The sequence below is a fragment of the Plutella xylostella genome, chromosome 12 (genome assembly GCF_932276165.1).
Source record: "Plutella xylostella chromosome 12, ilPluXylo3.1, whole genome shotgun sequence".
Taxonomy (NCBI): domain Eukaryota; kingdom Metazoa; phylum Arthropoda; class Insecta; order Lepidoptera; family Plutellidae; genus Plutella; species Plutella xylostella.
In genome coordinates, this window is record NC_063992.1 from 5645934 (window position 1) to 5670750 (window position 24817).

Sequence of the window (24817 nt, forward strand, 5' to 3'; positions counted from 1 at the left end):
TATGAATAAATAGGTAGTTATGTACAAAAAACTCCGATTACATCACAATATCTGCGAACCTCTTGTAATGTATTGCCTTGTCAGGTGGGTAGGCGTAGCTTATAACTTATATTTCCTTCTTTCATTTAAAGGTTGTCTGAACTATGTTAACCGAAATATCTATTTAGATATTTACTAACCTAAAGACGTACTCAGGTACGTGAAGGACTATTATTTTAATAGTTTGTTATTATGTTTTCAGTCGTAATGTTTTGCTGCACCTTCATAAAACATTTCTTAGCGTGATAAGGGAGGTAGATTTATTAATAAAACAATCAACCACGGTATAATTACCAGTGGCTGAAGTAACGAGATAAGTTTATCTTCCCTTATCAAGTTACGGTCAGCGCGACTACATAAAATATATCTGATAAACTATTTTTATGAATGTTCAAAATATATACCTACTTAGTTAAATATAAAGCTGTTTTATCACTAAGATAAAGGTTGAACTTATCTTAAAGTTGTGTCAGCACATAATAAAGTATTAAAACACATTGTACCGATAATTATATGTAAACAAATTCATCTCGCATGATCGTTTACGATACACGACCACACTCACACTGTGTGTGTAGGTTACTGTATAGTAACGTTTAGAACAAATAAATAAAACTCTAATTGGATATCCAACGGATGGATAATAATTTGAATTCATAGTAAAATAGACGGATCTTTTACAAATATTGGTTTATAATTATTTCAATAAAAATTTAACTGTGAATCTGTCCTCTATCTGTGGCTCATACTAATTTGTCTCACTGACTACTTACAAAGTAGCAAACGTATGTTGTACCTATTATAAATATTTAAAGCTTGACTGTTGTTGATCTCAATCGTATGTGTAACTGTGTATATAATGTAACCACATGTTAAATTTCACGATCACTTTATATTTATATAGAAAGTAAACAAGTCGGGCTTCAAGTACAGATAGAAGTGCACCACACGGAACCATGTAGCTATAGAGTACGATTCGGTATAATTCGTTCAACTATTGTACTATAAGAAGTAACTCGGCAGATTCACAGGGGCCCTAGCAAACTCGTGAAGTCATCGGGCTTTTAGCATCCAAGTCATAGGCATTTACCTACAAGTCTACGTAGGTACCATTTTAACCCAAACTTAACGGATTTTAGGTAAATTGAGGGTTTGAAACCGGTTGATATTTGACAAGGGACCTCCTGTGAGTCTGCCTGTGGATGCTATATAACGTTCAGACCGTCCCCACCCTACGGTCAGGCCTCAGTAAGTAGTATATGACAATATAGACTTTTCAAATGCTATTTAATATAAAATTTGTAATCCTAAGGCCATGAAATACAAACATGAATAATATATTTAGGGTACATTAAGTTAAACTTGGTATTGCGCACCCATATTTATATTTCATGCTGTTATTTACGGTCTTTTAATAATAAAAAGATAATGGTAAGAGTTTTCTCTGTTGGGAGAGTTCCCGGCGCGTAGGTGTGTTGAGCTGTTGTATAGAATAAAACGTGTTTGTTATAAACATCTTATAATATTAAATAGTTTTGCCGAAATAAAAATTTGTTACCATGTATCCTAAAATCCTTAATGTTATGAATTATGATTATGAATAAAGCATTCCATTTAACTACTAACTATAGACGGAAGTTTGTTTTGTGTAACAAATAGCTCTCTATTACACAATATTACACATAGCCTGATGAGTTACAGTAATTTGTGTTAAACGAATATTGAACAAAGTTGTTATAATTACTAGGTCTAATGTATATTTTATGAATTGATTGATAAAAAATTGTCATATCACTCGCCTGTTAAAAAATCATTCACTCATTTCGTTACAATTAATTTAGATACGATATAGATGTTTTATTTAAATAAAATATAATTATTTTAACAAGAGATTTCATATTATAGTAATGAATTATGTAAACGATAAAAAATGTCTACAATATATAATTAAATAGACAACGTGTTTTATTTCTTATATTTACTAAAATAAAAAAAATAGGTTTATGTAGGGATTACATAAGTTTAGGTTAGTAATTTAACTGGGTTTGTCGAAAATGAAAAAAAAAATAGTTTTGCCAATATGTCTTGTTTATTAGCTACATTACAAGTATTTATGTTACAAAATTAATATATTTCCAAATTAGTTGTTTTAAATATCACATTATGATTCTTATGTAATATCACATTATGATACTTACCTACCTACAAGTATACTTAATGTTAATACAAACATAACAAGGTATACCTAATGGTCTCTAGTTTCTAGGCATTATTACCTATTTATAAAGGATATTTCAACAAATTGTGAGAATTCATAAAAGGAATGATACAAACTATAAAGGGTCGCCTACATGGCAAGTTTAAGTATGAACCTAACTTAGGTTTTACAAGATGTTAAAAATAATTACAGTTTGAATTTTCAAGTCATTTTTCGTCATAGTACCTACGCTTCATGGTCCGGTATTTCTTGAGCATGTAAAGAGCTTCTATTTCTTTAACTACATATTCACCATGTTTGATCATGGTTTGAATTTTCTTGGGGTCAGTTTCTTCACTGTTTTTTATAAAAACTTTGTGGAGTCGCTTACGGAATAGATCGTAACCTTGCGGCCAATCTCGACCTAAGTGTAAGAGCTGAAACATAATAAGTTGGTAGTAATTGCTATTGTTATTAAAGAAAGTAGATAATTGCGCAATAAATTCAAGGATAGGATAGATTACATACCGTCTTGTATAAATTAATTACAGCTGATCTTTGTTGAGACATTGTACTTTGTAAAACTGATGGTAAAAATAGTGTATATTATTTTCTAAGAGTTCATAGTCCACTGATGGCAAAAGAAATATAAATTAATAAACTATCAAAACAACAACACAATCTCAGACAACATTTTAACTTTTGAAACGTCAAAAAGAGATGTCCTTCAAACAACATTAAACCTATCGATTATGATTAAGGTTTGGTGTTGCCAGCGTTTAATATTTAATAACCGCTTAGCTTTTGCTACTCGACAAAAGATGGCGCTTTATCACATAATATTAAAAACCTTTTCTTTACACTTTAACGATATATTTTTTATCTCGAAATATAAATGTGACAAACAAAATCTGAACTTCCAGTAAATATAGGCCTTTATACCTTAAATAACTTATGTAAGTACCTAAGTATATCCTTTTCAAATCATTGCCGTTATAGCTTGTCAGGATTGTGGATTCTCCTTTGTTATGGATTCTCTTAAGCTGCAACCGACCCAACGAACGCCCAACGTTCGCACAACAATGGATATTTATCATACTTAATACAGGGCAGATTGCAGCAACGAAGGTCAACGAAACCCGCTGTAAGCAGCTTTAGAATATGGTTAAAAAGTTGCCGGACTATTTCCTTTGCCTTGCCCCCCATGACCCTGTCGCTAAGCAACTGATTTGTGCTATTTATGTTACGATCAGTTACGATATCGAACAAGGCGTCAATAAATAAAGGTTAAAAACTAGAAACTTTAAAATCATGGAAGTTATTAATGGAGATGGTGAGTAGCGTACCTACATACCTAGAAACTTTTAACACGTAATCTTTGCTGCTGTTGCTTCTTTCTTTACCCGGTAAGTTAGTAAAAAACCCTTTACTTTTCCATCCAAGTAGGTACTACAAAAAACACTAAACTGCACCTAAGTGTTTGGTCGAAGAGTAATAAGAATAAGAAAAGTTCCGGGATGACCCGCTTACGCTTAATATTAAGTTCTATAAAAACTATGATTGTTTCAACATTGCAGATGAGCACGATATAGGCGAAGGCGACACTGACATGTTGGCAACGGAAGGCGAGAGTGTGCACGAGGAGTTCCTAGAAGAAGAGGGGGGAGGGGAGGGCGAGTCCGTGCTGTCGGAGTACGACGATGAAGACTTCGTGTCCGGCGCCGTGACCAGCGTAGATTCCTCCATGCCGTACGACCTGTTCGAGTTCGAGTATCCTTTGCTAAGTGGTGGTATTGATAGAATAGTAGCCGGGTATTCGGCTTGGGAGGAGAAACCTCACTATTAGCTGAGTTCGATCCGATAGATAGGAATTCGTTTCTCGGTTTTCATATGCAGAAAAGACGTTGGACTTATAAATTTTTATCACTTACTTAATTATACGTATGTAAGTACCTCTTAACTTATACTATAATGTCTGTAAAGATGTAGGTCCAATAGATATAGCTACCACCTTCCCTACTTAGGTACTTTACCGACGTCTTACAATCTTGATACAAACTTGTCTTTTGCTGGACCCATGAGTCAAAAGCCATTATAAAAACGAATAGTGATAGTAGGATAGTGCGAGTCACCCGCTTTTCACTGCACATGTGTTCCTACTTACGTGATAGGTCGCTGTATCGCCGTTTTTATATGAGTACAATCATAGAATAACAATACAATGCACTTTAGAGTATGTACACAGTTTTTACTTTCCCAAAAAAATAAGTCATCCTTAGCCTGTGCCAGTCACTCGTTCGGCTACGACTGCCGCAAGGTGCTGAACCTGTGCGCCGCGGACGCCGGCGTGGTGTGCTGGGCCGCCGGCAGCCTCGTCAGCTTCCTGGACGTGGGCACCGGGCAGGCGTGGAGCCGGCGCACGTCCACCGGCGGCTCTATCGGATATATTGCTGTAAGTTGAGCTGTTTGTTGGTGGTGTTTGGTTGGGATGGGGTTGGGTTTCCCGGAATGGAGAAGAAGCCAAAATAAATGCATTCACAAATTTACCTAATATCTACTTCTTTACTACTTTTTAAATTCTAATTATTTGATAGTTATGCTTGATACTGATTATGATAGAGCTATAATTTAACATGCCCAAAACTATTTTTCACCTTTTTTTGTTGCCGTACCTCTAAAGGTGAAAATGCTGCATACTAAGGGACATAACAACTCGCCGGTTCATTACTAACCCTCCGGCAACCAAAAGCTTAACCCAGCACGCTCTCGTCCCTCCAGTCGTACCGTAAGGACCCGCACTACCGGCTGGCGGTGGCGGAGGGCCGCGAGGGGCGCCGCGAGCCACTCATCCTCCTCTACACGTGGCCGCAGATGGAGATAGATGCGGTTCTACGTGACGGCACGGCCAACGCTTATGCGGCACTGGATTTCAGGTCAGCATATTTGTAGCGCCGTTTGATAGTCAAGGGGTCACTGTCCAAATCAACGAACAAGGATTCCATTGAATTGAGTTCATCGATTTAGAGAATGACCGCATTGAGTTCCGCGAGTTCCACATGCAGAGAAAAGCGTCTGAAAGAGTTTTCGTCGTTAGGATATAAAAACCAAGAAGAGAGAAGCAGTTCATCGTTTTAAATAAACTTATACTGACTTGAGTAGGTAATGTATTTTTTGAAGTGATTTACTCCATCACCATCAGATATATTATAATAAGCCTATACAGAGACTGTTTTGTTTATACATTTCAGCCCAAATGGTGAACTGCTAGCGTCAGTCGGTAAGGAGCCAGACTACAACATCACTATTTGGAACTGGAGGCGACACAAGATTCTCTTGAGAACCAGCGCCTTCACTTTCGATGTGAATACTGTCGTCTTTTCTCCGTATTGTCCTGGACAACTTACGACTGCTGGTAATTTAATTGTACACATATATGTATACTTATTCTAAATTATCTATTTCTATAAATATAAATTTAAAATTAATCATGTATACCTAATAATATTATACATGTTAGAACTGAAACTACTTAAGTGGATGTATTCGAAAAGCATGCACTTTTTTTTGGATGCACCCCAGTAATCGACAATCTATGAAGAAGAACGGTAAAGATTCATAAAATCCATCTTTCCAGGTGCAGGCCATATAAAGTTTTGGAAAATGGTGCACACTTTCACTGGGCTAAAACTTCAAGGTGATCTGGGGAGGTTTGGAAAGACTGAAATCTGCGATGTACTTGGTGTTTATCCTATGCCCGATGAAAAGGTATGTTCTAACCAGATACCTAGTTATTAAAATATAATTCAATTCACAAAAGTTATATATTAAGTATTATGATATGCACCCTTAATTGAATTATACCTTACCGGAATATGCAACCTGTAAAGTAGGAACTTTATGTATTTTTATGATTCTCTTTTATTACCTACCCCTTACCTAAAATCACTACCTGCATAATAATGATAGTTATCTTTTTAGGTGCTCTCAGGCTGTGAATGGGGCAACGTGTTGGTGTGGGAGGCCGGCCTCGTGAAGATTGAAGTCACGCAGCGAGGCAGGAAGCCATGCCATCAAGCCCCTATCGTATGTTACATACATTTATATTAAATTTACATTACCATATTTTCAGGTAATGTAAATTTAATATCCGTGATTTTTCCCATATCCAATCCCATGCCTGTATTAAATTTAGGGGCTAATACAGACATTTGTTTCATTAAAGTGTAGCGTGCATGCAGCCATGATTATTATTGGACTTTCTAAGTACTGGGTTACTCTGTAACGTTCCCTTAACCTAAACGTCCATATTTCGGCATCGTACGCAACGGACGCATCGTATGCTTTGTAGAGACATTCACACAAGTGCGTCCACTTCATCGGCATTGCCGACGCCGTTTCTCCATACCATGAAAATTCGTTTGGTAAAAGTTGGTCCGATACGATTTACCTTTACAATTGCCGCAGGTGCAGTTCATGCTGAGCGGTGCCGGCGACGAGGTGACGACGGTGGCGCGCGACGGCTGCGTGCGCGCCTGGTACTGGGACTCCGTGGAGCAGGCCGACCCGCCCGAGGACGACCCCTTCGTGGAACTCAACCCCGTCGCGGAGACTTGCGTGAGGATTTAATGCAGCGGGTTTGTTACCGACGGCGATAAACGCGTTTAAAGCGCGTTCCACCAATCCAACGTCGTATTTATGGCGTTTTAAGTAGTGACGTTTATCTTCGTCAATAACGAACCCGAATAGCGGCAGTAGAAACTTTTGCAAAGACTTGCATTCAAATGTTGTGGACTTTTCGTACGTTGTATTCAGTGATATGTTTTTCAGGTCCCGGGCTGTGAAATTATGTGCCTGAAACACCAGAAAGACATGTTCTGGTACGCTCAAGTAAGACCAATAATTCTTTTAGACTTATTCAACTACGACTCCAGGACTTTTTAAATCGATCAACGAAGAATTGTCGCAAAGATTGAAGATAGAAGCGTGCCGATTGTGTCACAATTCTTGTGCGTTCGTCGATTTAGAGAGTGTCCGCGCTGCACTCACAATGCTTTACTCTTTTCATATTTTCTTTCAAACAGGACGGCAACGGTGGTATCTGGACAGTGGAGTTGGAGCTTGACAATATCCACTGCGAGCACCGGAAGGTGATGACGAGCCACGCGGGCGCCGTGGTTGCCATGGCGACCCTGAGATCACACCCTCTGCTGCTCACCGCCGGGGTGGACGGCTGTCTCCACGCCTACAACACAGACACGAATGCGCTGGTGGTGAAGTACACGTTCCCCACGGCTATAACGTGCTTGTTGTACCCTACGGTTGATGTAAGCATTTTCATTTTACCTATAATAAGTATATTATTATTAATTATTATTACCTACTAGAATATTATAATCTTCCACAGCTAAGCTTTTAAATTGCGTTTCCTTTCCATTCCATTATTCTATTCCCTACTAGCCTGTCTAAGGTCTTTAGTCCAGTGGGCTAGAGAGCGTCCACGTTACGTTTGCCTTTTGATATCCACTGTAGAGAACTCTTCAAACCCAATGTTTCTTACCGTTTCTTCTGATTATATCACCACCCCACTACGAATTCAGATTGCAAACTAGACCTACACGTATTTTGTTGTTAAACATTTTGTTGTTTCTGACCTAATTGGTCTCCTTTATATTTTTCAGGTTGATCCATCGTCTCGCATAGTGCTAGTTGGTTTTGCTGATGGTATCATGAGAAGTTTACTATTACACCCTGAAAGGATACACGATAACATATCATTTATAGAAATCACAATTCATTCTAATAGATCTATAATAGGTGACGCTACAGATATTGGAGTTATAGAAACTATATCCGTTCGTATATTATTTTCTTCCTTATTATTTCACTGTACCTTTACATGTATACATATAATAAGATAGTCTACGTATAAGTATTTATCAGTTATTAATTAGTTGTTTAATTTTACAGCTGCTAAAGCCACATTCAAAGGCAATAACGCAAATAACTATCAACCTTCAAAGAACTTTACTAATCACATGTGGAGAAGACACCACAATATTCATGTACCAATTAGTATTGGGAAAGCCCTTTGAATTACATCGACTTGGGTTTATTGAAACCCCTAAAAATATCCAACACATGACATGGAAACCAGAAGAGGTAAAGTTGTTGAAATACATGTGCAGACAGAATCTAAACACTGGTTTTTATATGAATTCAAGTGACCATTTTAATGAATAAGTATAATATTTGTTTCAGGAAAGAGTCATTTTACTATGTGGCCAAGAAGGACTGGTTATGGAGGCAGTTTTACCAGACGTTCCGTTAAAGGAATATGACGAAATCACGACTTTCAAACAGGAATTTGATTCCTACAAGGAAGTAATCATTAAAAAACATATGTAAGTAAGTTTAAAATATAATGTTTTATAACAAACATGCACGGCGCTTATATTTAACTACATCATGCGTGTTTGTTTAACAGTTTGCAGCGCCGCCCATTTCCAACTGAAGAAGATTTGGCTAGTTTGGATGAAGAAGCCCTGAAAGCCAGAGATGAAGCTGAAAGAGAAGACGATGATGATGAAGAATGGATCGGACCAATTGAACTTCGTAAGAACATTTTTTTTATGGTGCGGAAAAAAAACTGTTCGATATGGAAAAAGTATTCGATAACTGTTCGATAAGGTTTAGGCTTGAAATTGTTGAAATTTCAGTGGAATCTGAGGATAAACATGGTCCAACTGTAACTTGGGCGGAGTATTGTAGCGAGGGTGTGTGGGTGGTGCAGCGAGGCACCGGCGCACTACTGCTCGTGAGGCCGGGAAACCCTGACATTCACAAATACGCCCCCATACCAGATTCCTGGGCTGACGACCTCACTACTCTACGTTTTGTGTAAGAAATATTTTATATTTCTCCCTGATTAAGTATATATTATATTAGTATGTAGATCAAGAAATGCTACAGGCTTAAAAAAATTACTTTAGTAAGTAATTAGGTAGGTACCTCTACTCTATGTAAACTGGACATGAAATTTATTTAAGTAATTCTTTTAGTTGTGAAAAGAAGTATCTTCTGTTGGGCACAAATAACGGTTACATTCGAATGCTACGGATGCCAACTAAAGAAGAGGATAATCCCAAATTCCACTACGAGAGCTGGGTGGCTTCTAAGCAGAAACTTATGAAGAAGTTGAAAGGAAGACGTTTAGCCAAAGAAGAGGTAGGCAATCAGGGTATCACGTTAGTCAACGTCATGCCGGCAGTAGGTGATACATCTCACCATTCTAAACAACTTATCTTCCTACTAACTACTTACATATTTACATGTTACGTTCATAACATGTTACAGCCTCAGCCCATCCCGAGAATAGACTTCACTGATACTTACTACCTTCCTATGCATGATCGTTATACAGGTAGTATCACTGGAATGGAATTTAGTTGTGATGGCCGGTAAGTTTTATGAAAAATCCTGCTTTAAGTAACATTTATTTTAGTAATAAGGCCGCCGATTGTACTATTTATTTTCTTTTCTATGTTTGTGTGCAATAAAGAGTATTTTATCTTTTATTATCAAACCATAAAAACTGTAAGTAATAAATAAGCATACCTTTAATTTTCAGGAAACTTTTCACTTGCGGCAGAGATGGTAATATTTTCAGCTATACTGTAAACTTCCCAATGCCATTGGTGGAAGTAAAAGAATATCCACGCTTTGAGAGTATTGTAAGTACTTTACTATTTATATTAATTAGATTTTAATAATTATAATTTATTATGATATAGTTACTCCTATTTATGCTAAATATATTTTCCAGACAGCCAAAAAAGCACAAGAGCCTTCTACGGTGGATGGGGAAATGATGTCTCATGAAGAGTTAAAACAAAAAGAAGAATATGACAAAATGATGGCTATTGCTAATGCACACAAGAAAAAAATGCGAGATACTCTCTCTCAACTGAGCCTTGAATACAACAAAATTATTAAAGCGTGAGTTTAATATGTAACCGTTTGAATTCTAGTCAACATGACGGGGACATAATTTATCATTTAATTAATTATCTATTCATATTATTATGGTTTTAATACATAAATTACTAATTTTAGAAACCGTTTGCTGCCAGTTTCGCAACAAATTGACTTAACTTTAGATCCGAGACCCTTGAAAGCACAAGAAGATGAATTAGATGAAGCCAAAGCGTTGACAATAAGAAAATTAGCTCACCAACTGGAAGCCTCTAATATAGGGTTGAATAAAATGCATTCAAGATACATTATCATGCTGGATGTGTTCCCTTTTGCTCTTACAGCTATCAGGTAAGATACAAGCAACTCATGCTTCATATTCAAAACTGTCGTAAGTACCTCCTTATTCTATACTATATGACCATAACTTTGTGTAACATCATATTTCAGGGACCCCAGTATAATACTTCGACCACTGCGGCAAAAAAATCTTTCGAAAGATTTCGAAGACCAACTGGCTGAAGTCCACCAAAAAATGGCAGAGGCTGCTTTACGAGGACGGTAATAAATAATCCAGTATCTATAAAACTTTCCTACGAATACATCCCTCGACCCATCGTCCTCTTACTTACTGTATAATTTGTGTATATTTCCATGCTGCCACGTTAGGCCTAGCATCGAGTATCTAATCAACTATGAGGACCCCAAGTAAGTCACATAAATTTAGGCTTTTGCATGCACTGGCTTGTTGCACAGCATGTTCGGACACTCGACCACTTAAATCTTAGAATATTCAGCATGGCAATATTCAGCATGACAATATTCAGAATATTCACTCACTCTCTCACTCTTGATGGCTCGTTGACCCGAAGTGGATCTTGGCCTCCGCTACCAAAAGACGCCACTTCTCTCTGTTCTGTGCAAGTTCTCGCCAGTTGTCCGCTTTGAGCTCGCGCAGATCCTTCTCCACCTCATCTCTCCAGCGATACTTGGGGCCACCTAAGCCTATGACAATATTCAGCATGACAATATTCAGCATGACAATATTCAGCATGACAACTGCTTATTGGGCAACTAGTTTTGCTGTACGCCATAGGTTTAATCACCTTTAACAAGTATTTGTTGATGTAGACGCGCGGACGTATTAACTCGCAAGCCGATGGCTCGGCGGCCCTCCTGGGCTGCCCCGCGCGCGGCGTCCTTCCTGCTGGGGCTGCCCCCGAAGCCTCCACATCCACTGAAGAAAGCCATCCGCAACTACTACCAGCGGCTACATCGACATCATATGCAATTCATGGAGGTAACTACCTATAGTTCTAAATCAACACAGTAGCCAGTTACATAAATCAAGGGTGCTTGTTTATTAGTGGCTTTCCCGTTGGCAGGTGAATGTACTCGTTATAATGTACCTATAACTTTCATTATGGGACCAACTCTCCACTTAAAAACAAGCACCCTGTATAATGTGTCTATCTTATTAGTCTGAATTGTAGGCCACTATTTCTAATCTCGTTAAGATGCCCTATTAGTTCCCATGTGTTCGTTATATCCACAGATTCCATAAATATATGCATTTATAAATTTCATCCGATATTATTAATTGGTAAGCTAAGCTCGTTTTCTTGCTACTGGAGTACTTTTACTTCTTCTGTCCAATAATTACCAAGTCCTGTCGTTGTAAACAGTGGCAAGAGCACCTGTCCCGCAAGCCGGACCCGAACGCCCTTCCCCCCGGGGCCGAGGAGGCGCTGCGGGAGGCCGAGGCGACCATCGGCAACCGGGTCCTGAAGACGCAGCCCGACTACGTGGCGCCGCCGGGACACAACACGCAGTTGCGACTGTGTCTTACCAGGAAAGAGGTATACAAAACGCTGTAGTAAGCCGAAAGAGAAGCTGCCGCATTTATTTTTTCAATACGTTAATAATACACCCTGTATATTAGGCACAATAAATATGTCAATATGTTAACCTAGAATATACATAGATTATAATCAAATTCCTAAGCATGGTTAACTTTCACCCTAGGTTTACGAAACCAAAAGAAGTTTCAACGAGAAGGTTCTAGAGCTCCGAGAAGCCAAGGTGAAGTTGGTATCTAAAATGAAGCAGATTGGAGAACGCCTACTGGAGATTAGGGCGGAAATACCGTCCAAACTGGTGAAGCAACCTCCCCCTGTGCCGTCCATTGATTATGAATTGGAGTTCCCAGAGAAAAATCTGAAGGTATATACATGTATTATTTTGACTGTTTTTTTTGCGCGACAAAGATATATTCGCCTTTACTTAACTTAGAGCTTTTTTACTAACTTAGCTTTTAAAATACGCTTTTAAGTATGCTATTAAAGTTTGCATATCTGCTAAAACAAGCTAAGTATGCTGTCCAATAATAGTTTAATATTACTAGTTATATATTACAGGTGAACCCAGAGCCGATAATAGTACCGATGGGTGCCAGATCTAAACCTTCAATGGATCGCAGAAAGTCCCTGTTTCCACAGGCAAGAATAAAGGAGCCAAGAGTTCCTAAATTTGTCACACTTATGGGTAATCTCCAGTATCTTATACTTCCTCTTTGCTTCTAGAAAATATAGAAATAGAAATTACTTAACAAGTAGACACAAATGACACACATGTACGAACAACATTACACTCCTTTACTATATTTTATTGGTAACAATGAGTCAAATCATTTTATAGAGAGTAAACCACTGGCGGCCACTTGGGAGATGTTGAGGCCTAGAACAGATGCAGAATTTTCGGACGTTGAGATAGAAGTACGGGAGCGGCGTATAAAGAGGTACCTAATTTGTACATCCTTTAAAATTGTAAAATTAACCTTCTATAATAATTCAGTAATGATCCAAATAATGGCTAAAGCATTGTATTATTTATTTAGTGCTATGGATTTATATGAAAGGATGACTGCCTTGCATGATGTATGAAAATTATTCATGAGTCCCCTGAAATTCCATTCATGCAAGCTTTGGCTACGGTGATTTCTTTATTTTCAGGCATTTATACGAGCAAGATATGTTGATAGCAGATGCTGAAGCAGCAGTTACTGAGTTTGATGCTCGGCTGGTTCAATTGCAACGGGAACGAATTAGGGTTCAGGTAGGTACTTGTATTATTATTTTATGTTTTGTAAATATTTCCCAAGTACCTATCTGATTTCAAAATGCCACGTATAATTTTTAATATGGAACTATTAGGAGTGCCTTATTCCGATTAATTTCTCCCTACACACTACCTTGATCTAAAAAGGTTAAAGAAACGGGAGAAAAAGGTTGTACGATTGGTTTCATCCGAGTCCGCGTTTTCATATGATTGGTTTCCATAACTTCATGTTGTTGGTGTGGTGTAGATAGATAGATAGAATATTCTTTATTTGTACACACACAAGAACAAAATTTACAAAGCTTATATTCGAACACATAGGTACAAAAAGACGGTTTTATCACTCAAAGCGATTTCTTCAAGACAACCTTTGGGTGTATTTCAGGAGAAGAACGAGCTGCAGCAGCTGCACCTGTACCAGCTGCACCAGGAGATGAACGTGCTGAACCGCTTCGAGGCGCACGAGGACCGGCTCGCCGAGAGGGTCTACGGGAAACTGATGCAGGTATGAATAGCTACATGATTGAAGACAGAAATATGAGTGATGTCAAGAAAAAATATGAAGGTATAAAATTTAATGAGCATGAAAATAGTCAAAATATGTGTCTTTTGCAACTTCATGCGTTATTGAGATAAAAGCCGAGAGTCCACTGCCAGCTAAACTATTTAGTTCTCATAGTTGAGCCAGTTTTTCATACATAGTGCATGGTTTGCAGTGGACGCACATAATACTTATGAAAAACTGCCTCAATAATGCGAACTAACTTGGTTTAGCTGGCAGTGGACGCTCGGCTAAAGACAGACAGACAGATGGACGACAAAGTGAACATAAAGGGTTCCTGATTTGAGGTACGGAACTCCGAAAATGTAATCACACAGAATACACAAACCTTCTTCTAGGTGAGAGCAGTGCAAGAGCAGATCGCAGACTGTGAGCAGCGCATAGATGAGCATGCAGACGAACGGGAGCGGCTGGAGGCTGAGTGCGAGGAGATCCACCACCAGTTCAAGAAGCTGGTGCAGGAGAGCAAGTTCGCCGACTTCCTGAGACGCATCTTCAAGAAGAAGTACCGCCCGCCGCGAGACCTGGATGATGATGGTTAGTCTTCTGTATTGCTTGTCGGGCGTAAATAAGAACTGGACTAGCGTTTGTCAAGTCTGGATGCTCGGAAAGTTGGTACAATGTGCGTTTGGTTGATGGTAGTGGTTATACATATTGTAATTTTTCATCGACCTATGTATATTTTATATCGGTATCATATAAGTATATCTTATTTATTGGGTTGTTGGTAGTCAACCTAATAACCATCGAAGCTGAAAGTTTTTGAACATAGTTATACTACCTATAAAGGTATTCTACAGTAGATATTATTGAACGTTTAATAGATTAAATTAGTTATTCTTAACTATATTTTTTTAATGTTCAACAGATACATCAGAGTCCGAGTCATCGTCATCATCGTCGGACGAGGACTCGGGCAGCCTGGACAGCTACGACATCGGGCCCATCCGGCTCGACCCCACGGTCTGTCCGGAGGGCTGCGAGCAAGAGATTTACGATCAGACTTACGACATGAGGAACAGCAGGTTAGTGTCGGATTTTACTAGACATAGCTTCAATAAAACCATCGATATTTTTATTAAAGTTCGTAGTATTGTCCACTCGGTTTGTATAAAAGAACCCTTGGTGATGACCATACAAACCGAGCATTGGATCGCGTTCTAGCAAACCCGAGGCATGCCTCGCTCGCCGAGGCCTGCGACAGGTGGGAACGCGGCTATTGGCGTAACGTCTGTAAATATATCCTACTGAATACTTTTGAATGTCTAATTAATTTAAAAATAATAACAAAATTATGTTTCAAAAGATTGATAAGTACCTCCTAATAACAGACACAAGCGAGAACAAGAAATAATAGAAAATGATCGTCTAGTGGAGCTTCTAAAGAAAGATATTGAAGCTCATGAAAAAGTGAAAAAGAAGCTCTCGGTGCAACTGGAAGAGAGAAAGAATGAATTAAAAGAATTTATGGTAAGGATGTGGTAATATAGCCCTATAATGACTACTAATACTAATGGCCCGCAAATCCCATCGCATATCCGAATTTACTTGTTTTTATGTAGGTCCCTATAGTGTTTTTAAGAAACATTTGAATTTCTGAAAACGTAGTGCTACTCTTATTTTTCAGAAACTTTTATTATTGACCTTAATGATTACACTTACTTAAATCCCCAATACAGCTGGAGAAGCAAAACTGCCTGAACCAAGTGAGCACCGTGGTGGTCCTGCGCTACGACCAGATCCGTGCGCGTGCGCTGGCGGAGTGCGCGGGGCCGGAGGGGCTGAGCCGCGCCGTGGTGTTCCCGCAGCGAGTGCTCAAGCAGCTCCGGTCCAGGGTGCTGGAGCTGCAGCAGGAGATACTGCTGCAGAAGGAACGACAGAAGTCAGTTTAGACAATAAACATTCTGTTTCGATTACAGTATGTTTAAAATCCACTCGCGTTAAAACACAAAATATTTGTGAAAACGAGGCAATAATGCTATAATTATTGCTATAAATATTGCTTGTTTGTAACTAAATGACTCGTAGTTCAGAGAATAGAACGTTTTATTCTGCTATTACGGCAAAGCAAAGCTATTCTATATTGGTCTTAGAAACCTGTACCTAAGTAGTTCCCAGTCGTTGATCAATATTACTTTGTCGTTGTCACATTTTTTTACATAGGCAGGACTAGATCCTAAATAAAATTGCATTACCATTCTCAGAATCAACCGCACGCATCTGCACCGCATGAACATCGACCTGCGGGTGATGGACGAGACGGCCAAAGACTTGAGAGCTCAGATGAAGGACGTGCTCACGAAGAAACTGGGGAAACCGCGAAAAGTCGACAAGACTCTGGACGACTTGCTGAAACAAATGGCGCGAAGACACAAGTACATGGCCACGATGGACTTCGTGCCGCAGCTGCTGCAACAGATACGGGATTGGAAGGTAACGATTAAAGTTCCTTGTGATGTGAGGCAAGCGACGCTCGGGGGCTTTTGGAATGATAGCATCAGAAGTTATGTGAAAACTTACTAAATTGCTAAATAACTGAAGTGATAGTGGCAGGTCCATCCGTGGACATGATTGCGTCACAAGATGCTGCATCACGTTTTTGTTAAGCACTCAAATTAGTTGGTGCATTTTGTACCTGGTTACATTCACATACTGTAAGTAATATCAAATTGAATTTTGGTAACTTGCAGAAACGCTACTCGGAACAAGAAAAGTTATATTTCAAGTGTTTGGAAGAATCAGCGGAACGGCTGCGGCTAGCTGCCGCTATACAAGCTGACGTCATGCCGAATAAGGTAACTAAAATAATCGATAGCTACGTTCTGATAATAGAATCTTTCCATCGCAGATTATGGTGTAACCATATAATATTAAATTAAGTAATGGTTGTAAGTTTTTGCCATAAAACCTCAAACACACTCAATCACAACCCGGATCTCAACCACACAATAATAAATCTAATCGTATTTGCAGCCCCTGTCGTCGGCGTCGGTGGGCGCGTACAGCCCGGAGCAGTACCGCTGCGACGTGGTGCGCCTGCGCATAGTGCGCGCGCAGCAGCTGCACCATATACAGGTAAGTAAACAATGAAACATTTCAATATACTTTTTTTAAAATTGAAGTAATACAAGCACTAGGTATTTTTGATTTAAAACACTAATTTCTTTGTTTATTAATATAATAATTAAACATAGGTTAAACTAGAATTAAACTAGTAACATAATAAAACTATCGTACTATTTATACGTTTACGTTCTTATCTTATTTCACACCACAAGAGGATTTTATCAATAACGCTTAGTATATTTTTATAACATTTTAGTAGGTAGGTTATGGAGGGAAGAAATAAACCGCTTAAAACTATAGCTGCACCAAAACTTTTATTCCTGAACCATCTACGTTCAAAATGCGACAAATAAATTATTATGTTACCTAGGTCTAAGTTAACCTTTCACATTCGATCAGATCTTATCAGCGATTTATAATATCTACCATTAAAATTCAATATTTTGGTGGTTAATCTGAACTAAACATTTCCTGGTGAATTTTCTATCAATTTCTCTACCGTCATTCCATTTACAAATTTACTTTTCTGTCTGAAATTCAGCTCCAACATCATTTTTACAATATCAGGATTAAAATTTAAAAACACAATTTGAAAATGATTTTCATATGTGTCTGTAAATGCATCCATTATATTTTTCGCAACGGTGGTATCAACACTCAATGTGTTTGTGCCATCAATGATTATAAAGGAGTTTATATTTAAATTTACTGTAGCTCTTAAAATAGTCTTTCTAATGTATTCAGCGGAGCAATATGAAACTGTTTCAGGCAGTGCTACCACTAATACGTCTCTTCCATTAATCTTCATCCTTGATTCATTGATTCTGGGTCTGGCACTTTTAAAGAGAATAAAAAGCATATCTAATACAACTCCCACAATTACACCATATTCTAACCCAACAGTGCAACATACAATCACTGTCACAAACATTACGAAAAACTCTTTTCTGCTAGTCTTCCACATACTTATCATTTCTTCTGTGTGCAATAAAGATGCTACTGATAGTATAATTAACGCAGCCAAAACACATTTGGGTATAAAATAAAACAATGACATTAAAACACTTAAAGACAAAATGATGATGAGACTCACAAACACTCCAGCTAAGGGCGTCTGCGCTCCGGTAGATTTCAATATGGCGGATCGAGAAAATGAACCTGTCGTTGGCATGCTGCCCAAAAAGGAACCTAAGAAATTACATAGGCCTACAGCAAGAATTTCCTGAGTTGTATCAAAGTTTGAATCCGGTGTGAATGCTTTTGCTATAACAACTACTTCTAGAAGAGATATCAAAGGCAAAACTATAGATTGAGGTCCTAGTGTTTCAAGCATTTGTTTAAAATCGTAAGTTTGATTTCCAACTGTCGTACTAAAGGCTGGTAGTTGAAATGATGGCATCCCTCCTCTAATTTCGCCAATGATTGTCAATTCACTGCCAGATCCCCATATTAAATAACATATAAAAGCAACCACTATCCCTATTACTACAACAATAGTATTTCTGGCTAAACAAGCAAACCATCTTATTTTTCTAAGGGAAGAATCATTTCGGCTACAGCCATCGCCGAGCTTCTTCAATAATAACAAAATAACCATCGTTACTACCCCTAAAACAGTGTCCCAAATATTCAAAGTATTGTAGTTTCTATATAAATTTTCAATTGCCTCTACAAAGGTGTTTCCTGCGTCACCGGACATTCCAAAAAGAGTTTTCAGTTGTCCGCAATTCACTTGCAACACTGCTCCGGTGATGAACCCCGTGATGACCGGCCCCGAGATGAACTCCACGAGGAAGCCGAGCTGGAAGATGCCCAGGGTCAGCTGCACCAGGCCCGCCAGGAAGGTCGCCAGCACCGCGAAATCTGATGATAATCCACGAACAAACTTCGCCGTCAATGCTGATAGAATAGCTGTGGGCCCAACAGACATATTTCTACAGTTTCCGAACAAGGTGTAGATGAAACCTCCTGTTATCAGGGAGTAGAGTCCATACTCCGGCGAGAGGTCGGCCACCATGGCGAAGGCGATCCCCTGCGCCACCGCCGTCGCTCCCACCGTCACTCCAGCCAATAAGTCTTGTATAAATGTGGATAATTTATACGATTCAGTGATCCATTTTGTGATCGGCAAACGTCTGTTCAGTGTTTTCTTACTGAATATTTTGCGCAACACGTTTTTTTTCTTCACGCTGTCAATAGTTTTGATTTCCATGTTTTAAAATTAACAACTGCACTTTTCCTTAACCAAACGAATACTGCTCATATATCTTGCACTGACCACCATCAGGTGCGTACTAAGTCAGTGTAAACATTTTATTTAGTAAATCACACACTGCCAAGTCCATCTGCATGACGCATGACATAATCTTGAAATCAGATGAAAAACATGTCACCATAGCAGGCCTTCCGGATAAACTACTCGTATGAGAATGACAATATCTTGATGCCTACGATAAGATACTGATCTTTCAAATTTCTTAGAGATGTGGTTCCTAAAAGATGCCTGGTAAATCCCAATTACCTGGAAAATTATTATACTCGTATTACCGGGTTGAGACTTTTTTATAAAACATAGTAGGTAGGTACTATGATGAGCACCTCGAGGAGTATTTCTAGTTCTAGTTAGTAAATAAGTAAATGAATTTATGTAAAAATCTGGTATTTACTTAAATACCAAAATAATTGCTTAGGTACTCAAGACATACGTTTAAGATAAGGAGAGTATAATTCACGGAAGTAATTTTTAGAAGCAGCCACCATTACAAATTACATTTGTAATGGTGGCTAATAGAAATAGCATATGCTAGTTAATAGGAATAGGTACACTATAACAAAACAAATAAAATAATACAGCTATCAAAACCCTTGTTTCAGGAAATCAAGGACGAGATCACGGGCCTGCGCGTGAAGCCGCTCACGAAGGAGAGCTCCCCGCCCCCCGCCGCCTCCCCCTCGGACCTGGACCCCTCCCCCGTGGACCTGGCCCTGCCCCCGCGCCGCCTGTACCGCGGCAAGAGATACTTCCCCATGTATGACGTCATTAGTACAGTCGGCTGCATAATTAACTATACACTTTTGTCAAACTCACCATTCATTCATTCACACATTGGCGGTTTGTTGATAAGGTAGATTGACATGGTACAAAAGTGTATAGCTACTTATGCAGGTGACTGTACATTATCGTCATTGGCGTCTTTCTGTCCGATAAGATTGGAAATACCCAATGTTTTGGTCAACAACAACAATCATTGATTTGAGATTCAGGTGCACGTGATTATGCCGGTTTGCGTGCACTGATAGAAAATGATTGTTAGTGGATAGGTTCTTAGAAATCTGTAGTACTTAGAAGGATGGTCACCTAATCTTTAAATGTGATACCTACTTCGCTGTTGTATGAGCATGAATTGGTCAATTGGTTGGACTCGCAGTTGTCTGATCCAATTTAGATTTTGGCCACAGTCAAAAACATCTACAATCTGTTGGGAATGCTTCACTTATTCTTCCCTCATCAGCTTCCGTAACGTAAAAATCCATAAGCAGTGTCGCCTGGCAAACATGTGTCAGATACGTACAAGTAACGTCAGATCGCTTGTCAAGCGAGCGATTGTTAATTGCTAATGTCTGGTGATGGTAACCCCACAGAACGCCTCTGGGCTCCTCGACGAACCTGCAGCAGTCCGTGACCATCGTGAAGCTGCTGCACGACAGCTTGGACCTCATGCGGCTGGACCGCGCCGAGGCGCCCGAGCTGCTCGAAGACTTCACCGCCGCCTTGCCGGACATACTCTCGGGGTGAGTTTTAAATTTACCCCCTTATTCATAGAAAAGTTAAAGAACGTTTTAGTTGTTTAAATGTTTTGTCCCTCTCAGTCAAAGAACAATTTGACAACGTTCTGTAGCTTTTCTATGAATAAGGGGGTGAGTAAGTATACATAATGTTTAGAGGGTATTATCATAATATTATTATCAGTGACGTTCTCTTTGAGGTCAATGTACCTACCCTATGGACTGAGTAAAATTCTGTATCAGACCCATTCTGAAATCGCATAAATGTACTGCTCCATACGAGACAAATTACTCAATGCTCAAGGATTTGTTTTTCACGCGTTTTTCACGGACATTGCGGACTTGAGGAAAATATTAGAGCAGAGGTTGGTACTGCGCCAATGTATATCTACTTACTTACTTCACTGGCTCAGCGACCCAAAGTGTATGTTGGCCTCCGACATCGCTGGGATGGTTAATTTTTTTTTTCCACTTTCCAAATCTATCTAGAACTTATGATATTTGTATCTGTGTAGAAACGTGACACGCTACGAGGTCTTAGACGCGCTGGTGAAGAAATGGCTGCAGAAGCGCGGCGGCGACCCAGCCGGCTACAAGAAGCAGACCAAGGCCTTCGACGCGCTCGCCCTGTTGCTGGACAGGCTTATCCACGACCATGTTAGTGGAGATTTGGCTAAGGCCACATTAGTAGTGATATACTGAATACTTGTCAACCGTCCTTTCTATAAGTAATCATAATCCTGAATCACTTATGCATAAAAAATAGTGCATAGCCTTATTGAGTAGACGTACACGTAAAGACAGCCTAATTGGTTAGCAGCGCCCCGGGCTAATAGCACTTTATAATTAGGTGCACACATTCCTCAGTACCTGACCATCTTGTTGAAACTGTCAGATCGGTGGCGGCGCTTTAGTTATTAAAAGCTACTGGCGCCGATCACATTTTCTATGGCTATTTCTCACACACTTATCAGCGTATGAAACTAATCAGCTTCGATGAGCAGTAGTCAATTTTCTTTCTTTATTCAGCCCTTACATAACAGCCCTTACGTAAAAACCCTTCATTGGAATGAGACGCGTGCCCAAGCAGTGGGGGCGTGATGGGTCGTAATGATGACATAAGTTGTTGTCCTCAGGTAGAGGCGGTGCAAGGCGAAGAGCAGCAGATGAGCTTGGAGCTGCGTCAGCAGCTGGAGGCGGCGCTGCGCGGCGTGGCGGGCGAGGGCGCGGAGGACGAGGGCACCGGGCTGGGCGTGCGCCTGGCGCGCTGCCTGGCCGCGCTGCTGCACTCCGCCAGCCAGGCCGATATAGGTGTGGCTAATGTCTGTTTCTCGATCTTCTTCTATTTATTATTGTGTTGTTGACAGACGCCAGAGCTTGAATTTAAGCAGAATCATGCCAAGTAGTCGCTAAGGAAACCTGCAGAACTAGATATAAAGCCTGCTGAATTTGCATTTTATTTGACAGCAGAGATGAGGTGATTTTTGGTTGCCGTTCGCGGAACCCTAAACCCAGTATTGTATCTCGTGAATCTTACCCTGTAAGTACTTAAATACTTACCTACTTCCTATATTTTTTTCAGAAACTGAAGAAACAATGACGACTCTTGTGAACTCATTGATGAGTGATAAAGGATTGGATGCAGAATCTGTGAATAAACTTAGCATTCCAGATATTGTGAGCGAAATCAAGGGTGAGTTGTTAAATATTTAACTACCTTGACATGACTGTTAATATTATCTTTGCGTAGATACCATTCTATCGTAAGAAGGTCTAAGTATATTCATCTATTGTGGTTTAATTATCCTTGACAGCCTACTTCTGCTATTCCGCTATAAATACAAGCTATGTTACACTAAGCTCCACTTTGTTTAGGAAAAAAAGTACGAACCGAAAACTCCTGCGAGCTCTCATCATGTTTGCTTCAGCATGTAATGCCACCGTATTACATAGTAACAAGCAACCCGTTTTCTAAACTACGTGATATAATTATAGTGACTGTAGCTCTCGACAACATAAACTACAGGCATTTGACTATACCTTCAGTCAGACAACAATTATTTCTGTCACCAGAGTGCGGCATCGACGCTCCGGACGAAGACCTCGCCCGGCTGGTGGCGATGGCCGTGGGCAGCCTCCAGGCCCAGGTGCTGTCTCCGGAAGAGACGAGGGACATTGATGAAGAGGTACAGAAGACCATGGACCGAGAAGTTGAGGTATGCTTACGCTTTCCATTGTTCGTATAACTACCCACTAAGATACCTCAACCAGCCCCATTTAATGAAAAGTTGCTTTAGTTTATGGCTGGCTGCTTCCGAAATCTCACCGATAAAAAACCTGTGATCACATCAAGGAAGGAGGCTATCGTTAAATTTGTTTTTTTTTAAATAACTACCCATTTAATAATAAACTTTTTCACATGCAGTCAGTGAAGTCGTTATCGAGAGCCAGCAGTCTCGCGGGGGACGGCCGCAGAGCTTCAGTAACCCGACAGTCCTCCACGCAAGACGAACCACCAAGCCGACGGTCGTCCAAGGATGATCATCCGTCAAGCCGAACATCTTTGAAGCAAGTAGATCCACCAACACGACAAAGCTCAAAGGAATTACACCCAATAAGCCGGCAGGCGTCTAAAGAACATCCAATAAGCCGACAGGCGTCTAAAGAACATCCATTAAGCCGACAGTCCTCTAAAGAACATTCACTAAGTCGACAGCCCTCTAAAGACGATCATCCACTTAGCCGACAGGTTTCCAAGACATCAGATCATGCGATAAGCCGAGATGCATCCAAAGAAGAGCAGCCATTAAGCCGACAGACCTCTAAAGAACATTCACTAAGTCGTCAACCATCAAAAGACGATCATCCACTAAGCCGACAGGTTTCCAAGACATCAGATCATGCGCTAAGCCGAGAGGCATCCAAAGAAGAGCAGCCATTAAGCCGACAGACCTCTAAAGAACATTCACTAAGTCGTCAACCATCTAAAGACGATCATCCACTAAGCCGACAGGTTTCCAAGACATCAGATCATGCGCTAAGCCGAAGGGCATCCAAAGATCAGCCATCAAGCCGACAGGCCTCTAAAGAAGATCATACCGCAACACAACAGGCCTCCGGGCATGACGAGTCAGGAGGCGAAGAATTTCACTAAGATTAATTTTATTTATTATTGTAGGTAATTTGAATAATGATCCGAATAAACAGTATTTTAGTTTGTAATCATGCAATATTTTTGCTTTAGCTTTCACCATGTTTTCAAATTATTATCACACTATCATTAGGTACGTGACGTCAGTCCATATAAATTTTTATGCCATAAATAGAGATTTTTCACTAAATCTAGATTTAATATTTTGGTCAAGTGGCCCTTACTTATGAACGGCTGTATTAGGTATTAATACTAGTGTAATACAGTTCCGGTCAAAACAACAACCGTATTACAGGTAGTAACTATTCGTCCGATTGCCGTGTCCGAGATGTACACCAGATATTATAAATGTAAATCGGGATTAACACTAGGGGGCCCTCACATACAGACGTGACATGTGTTGAGTCTGATGCTGTACCCCACCGGCTCCCTCACTTGGCTATTCGTTTTAGGTATTTATCCAAGCTTCCATACACCTAACTATATCGCCAAAATTACAAGTTGTAGTGTCGTATTGTCTGTAAGTTGGCCAATGCAATGGAAGTTGGACACCTTATTCTAAGTTACAGTGCGACAAACTTATCTGTTCCAGTGAGAGCGAACTAAATTGATCCATAACTCATTATTTACTAATGAATTAGATATTGATATAGATTAGACGGGTTTATTGAAACAACAAAAGCGAATTACCACTACTGGCAAACTTAAAATCTAATAGAATTGAGAAATATTACACATTTACGTGAGCTGTCAGTGTCACCGGAACAGATAAGTTTGTTTTTTTTTTTTTTTTTTTTTTTTTAAATGAAACCTATTTACTGAAGTCGGCCATAAGGGACTTATTCAGCTTTACCCTAACTGTGGGGGAGGCGCCGATAGGCGCCTTCACCCAGAGATAAGTTTGTGGCACTGTAAGATCTTTAAATAG

The 24817-nt window shown here is 39.6% G+C and overlaps 2 protein-coding genes across 2 annotated transcripts; one reads left to right on the forward strand and one right to left on the reverse strand.

The window, feature by feature from the left end:
* Nucleotides 1-2106: 2106 nt before the first annotated feature.
* On the reverse strand, nt 2107-2955 carry LOC105388687 (electron transfer flavoprotein regulatory factor 1). Its single transcript, XM_011559641.3, has 2 exons — nt 2765-2955; nt 2107-2673 (listed from the first exon to the last, which is right to left on the reverse strand). The coding sequence occupies exons 1-2, from the start codon at nt 2804-2806 to the stop codon at nt 2464-2466; spliced, it is 252 nt and encodes an 83-aa protein (XP_011557943.1). The 5' UTR covers nt 2807-2955; the 3' UTR covers nt 2107-2463.
* Nucleotides 2956-3827: 872 nt separating this feature from the next.
* Nucleotides 3828-23963, forward strand: LOC105388702 (cilia- and flagella-associated protein 44). The gene is made up of 41 exons (XM_038119166.2): nt 3828-4006; nt 4526-4688; nt 5015-5169; nt 5485-5648; nt 5871-6001; nt 6215-6319; nt 6701-6850; nt 7064-7123; nt 7318-7560; nt 7915-8088; nt 8204-8395; nt 8495-8637; nt 8721-8848; nt 8953-9133; nt 9295-9460; nt 9590-9693; nt 9864-9966; nt 10059-10231; nt 10349-10558; nt 10658-10768; nt 11339-11507; nt 11893-12066; nt 12233-12430; nt 12625-12751; nt 12905-13004; nt 13219-13321; nt 13710-13829; nt 14225-14423; nt 14755-14911; nt 15218-15356; nt 15566-15768; nt 16091-16319; nt 16577-16681; nt 16860-16961; nt 19827-19981; nt 20595-20744; nt 21254-21395; nt 21875-22049; nt 22321-22431; nt 22812-22954; nt 23164-23963. Exons 1-41 carry the CDS (start codon nt 3846-3848, stop codon nt 23890-23892), a joined length of 6747 nt encoding a protein of 2248 aa, XP_037975094.2. The 5' UTR covers nt 3828-3845; the 3' UTR covers nt 23893-23963.
* The last annotated feature ends 854 nt before the right edge of the window (nt 23964-24817 follow it).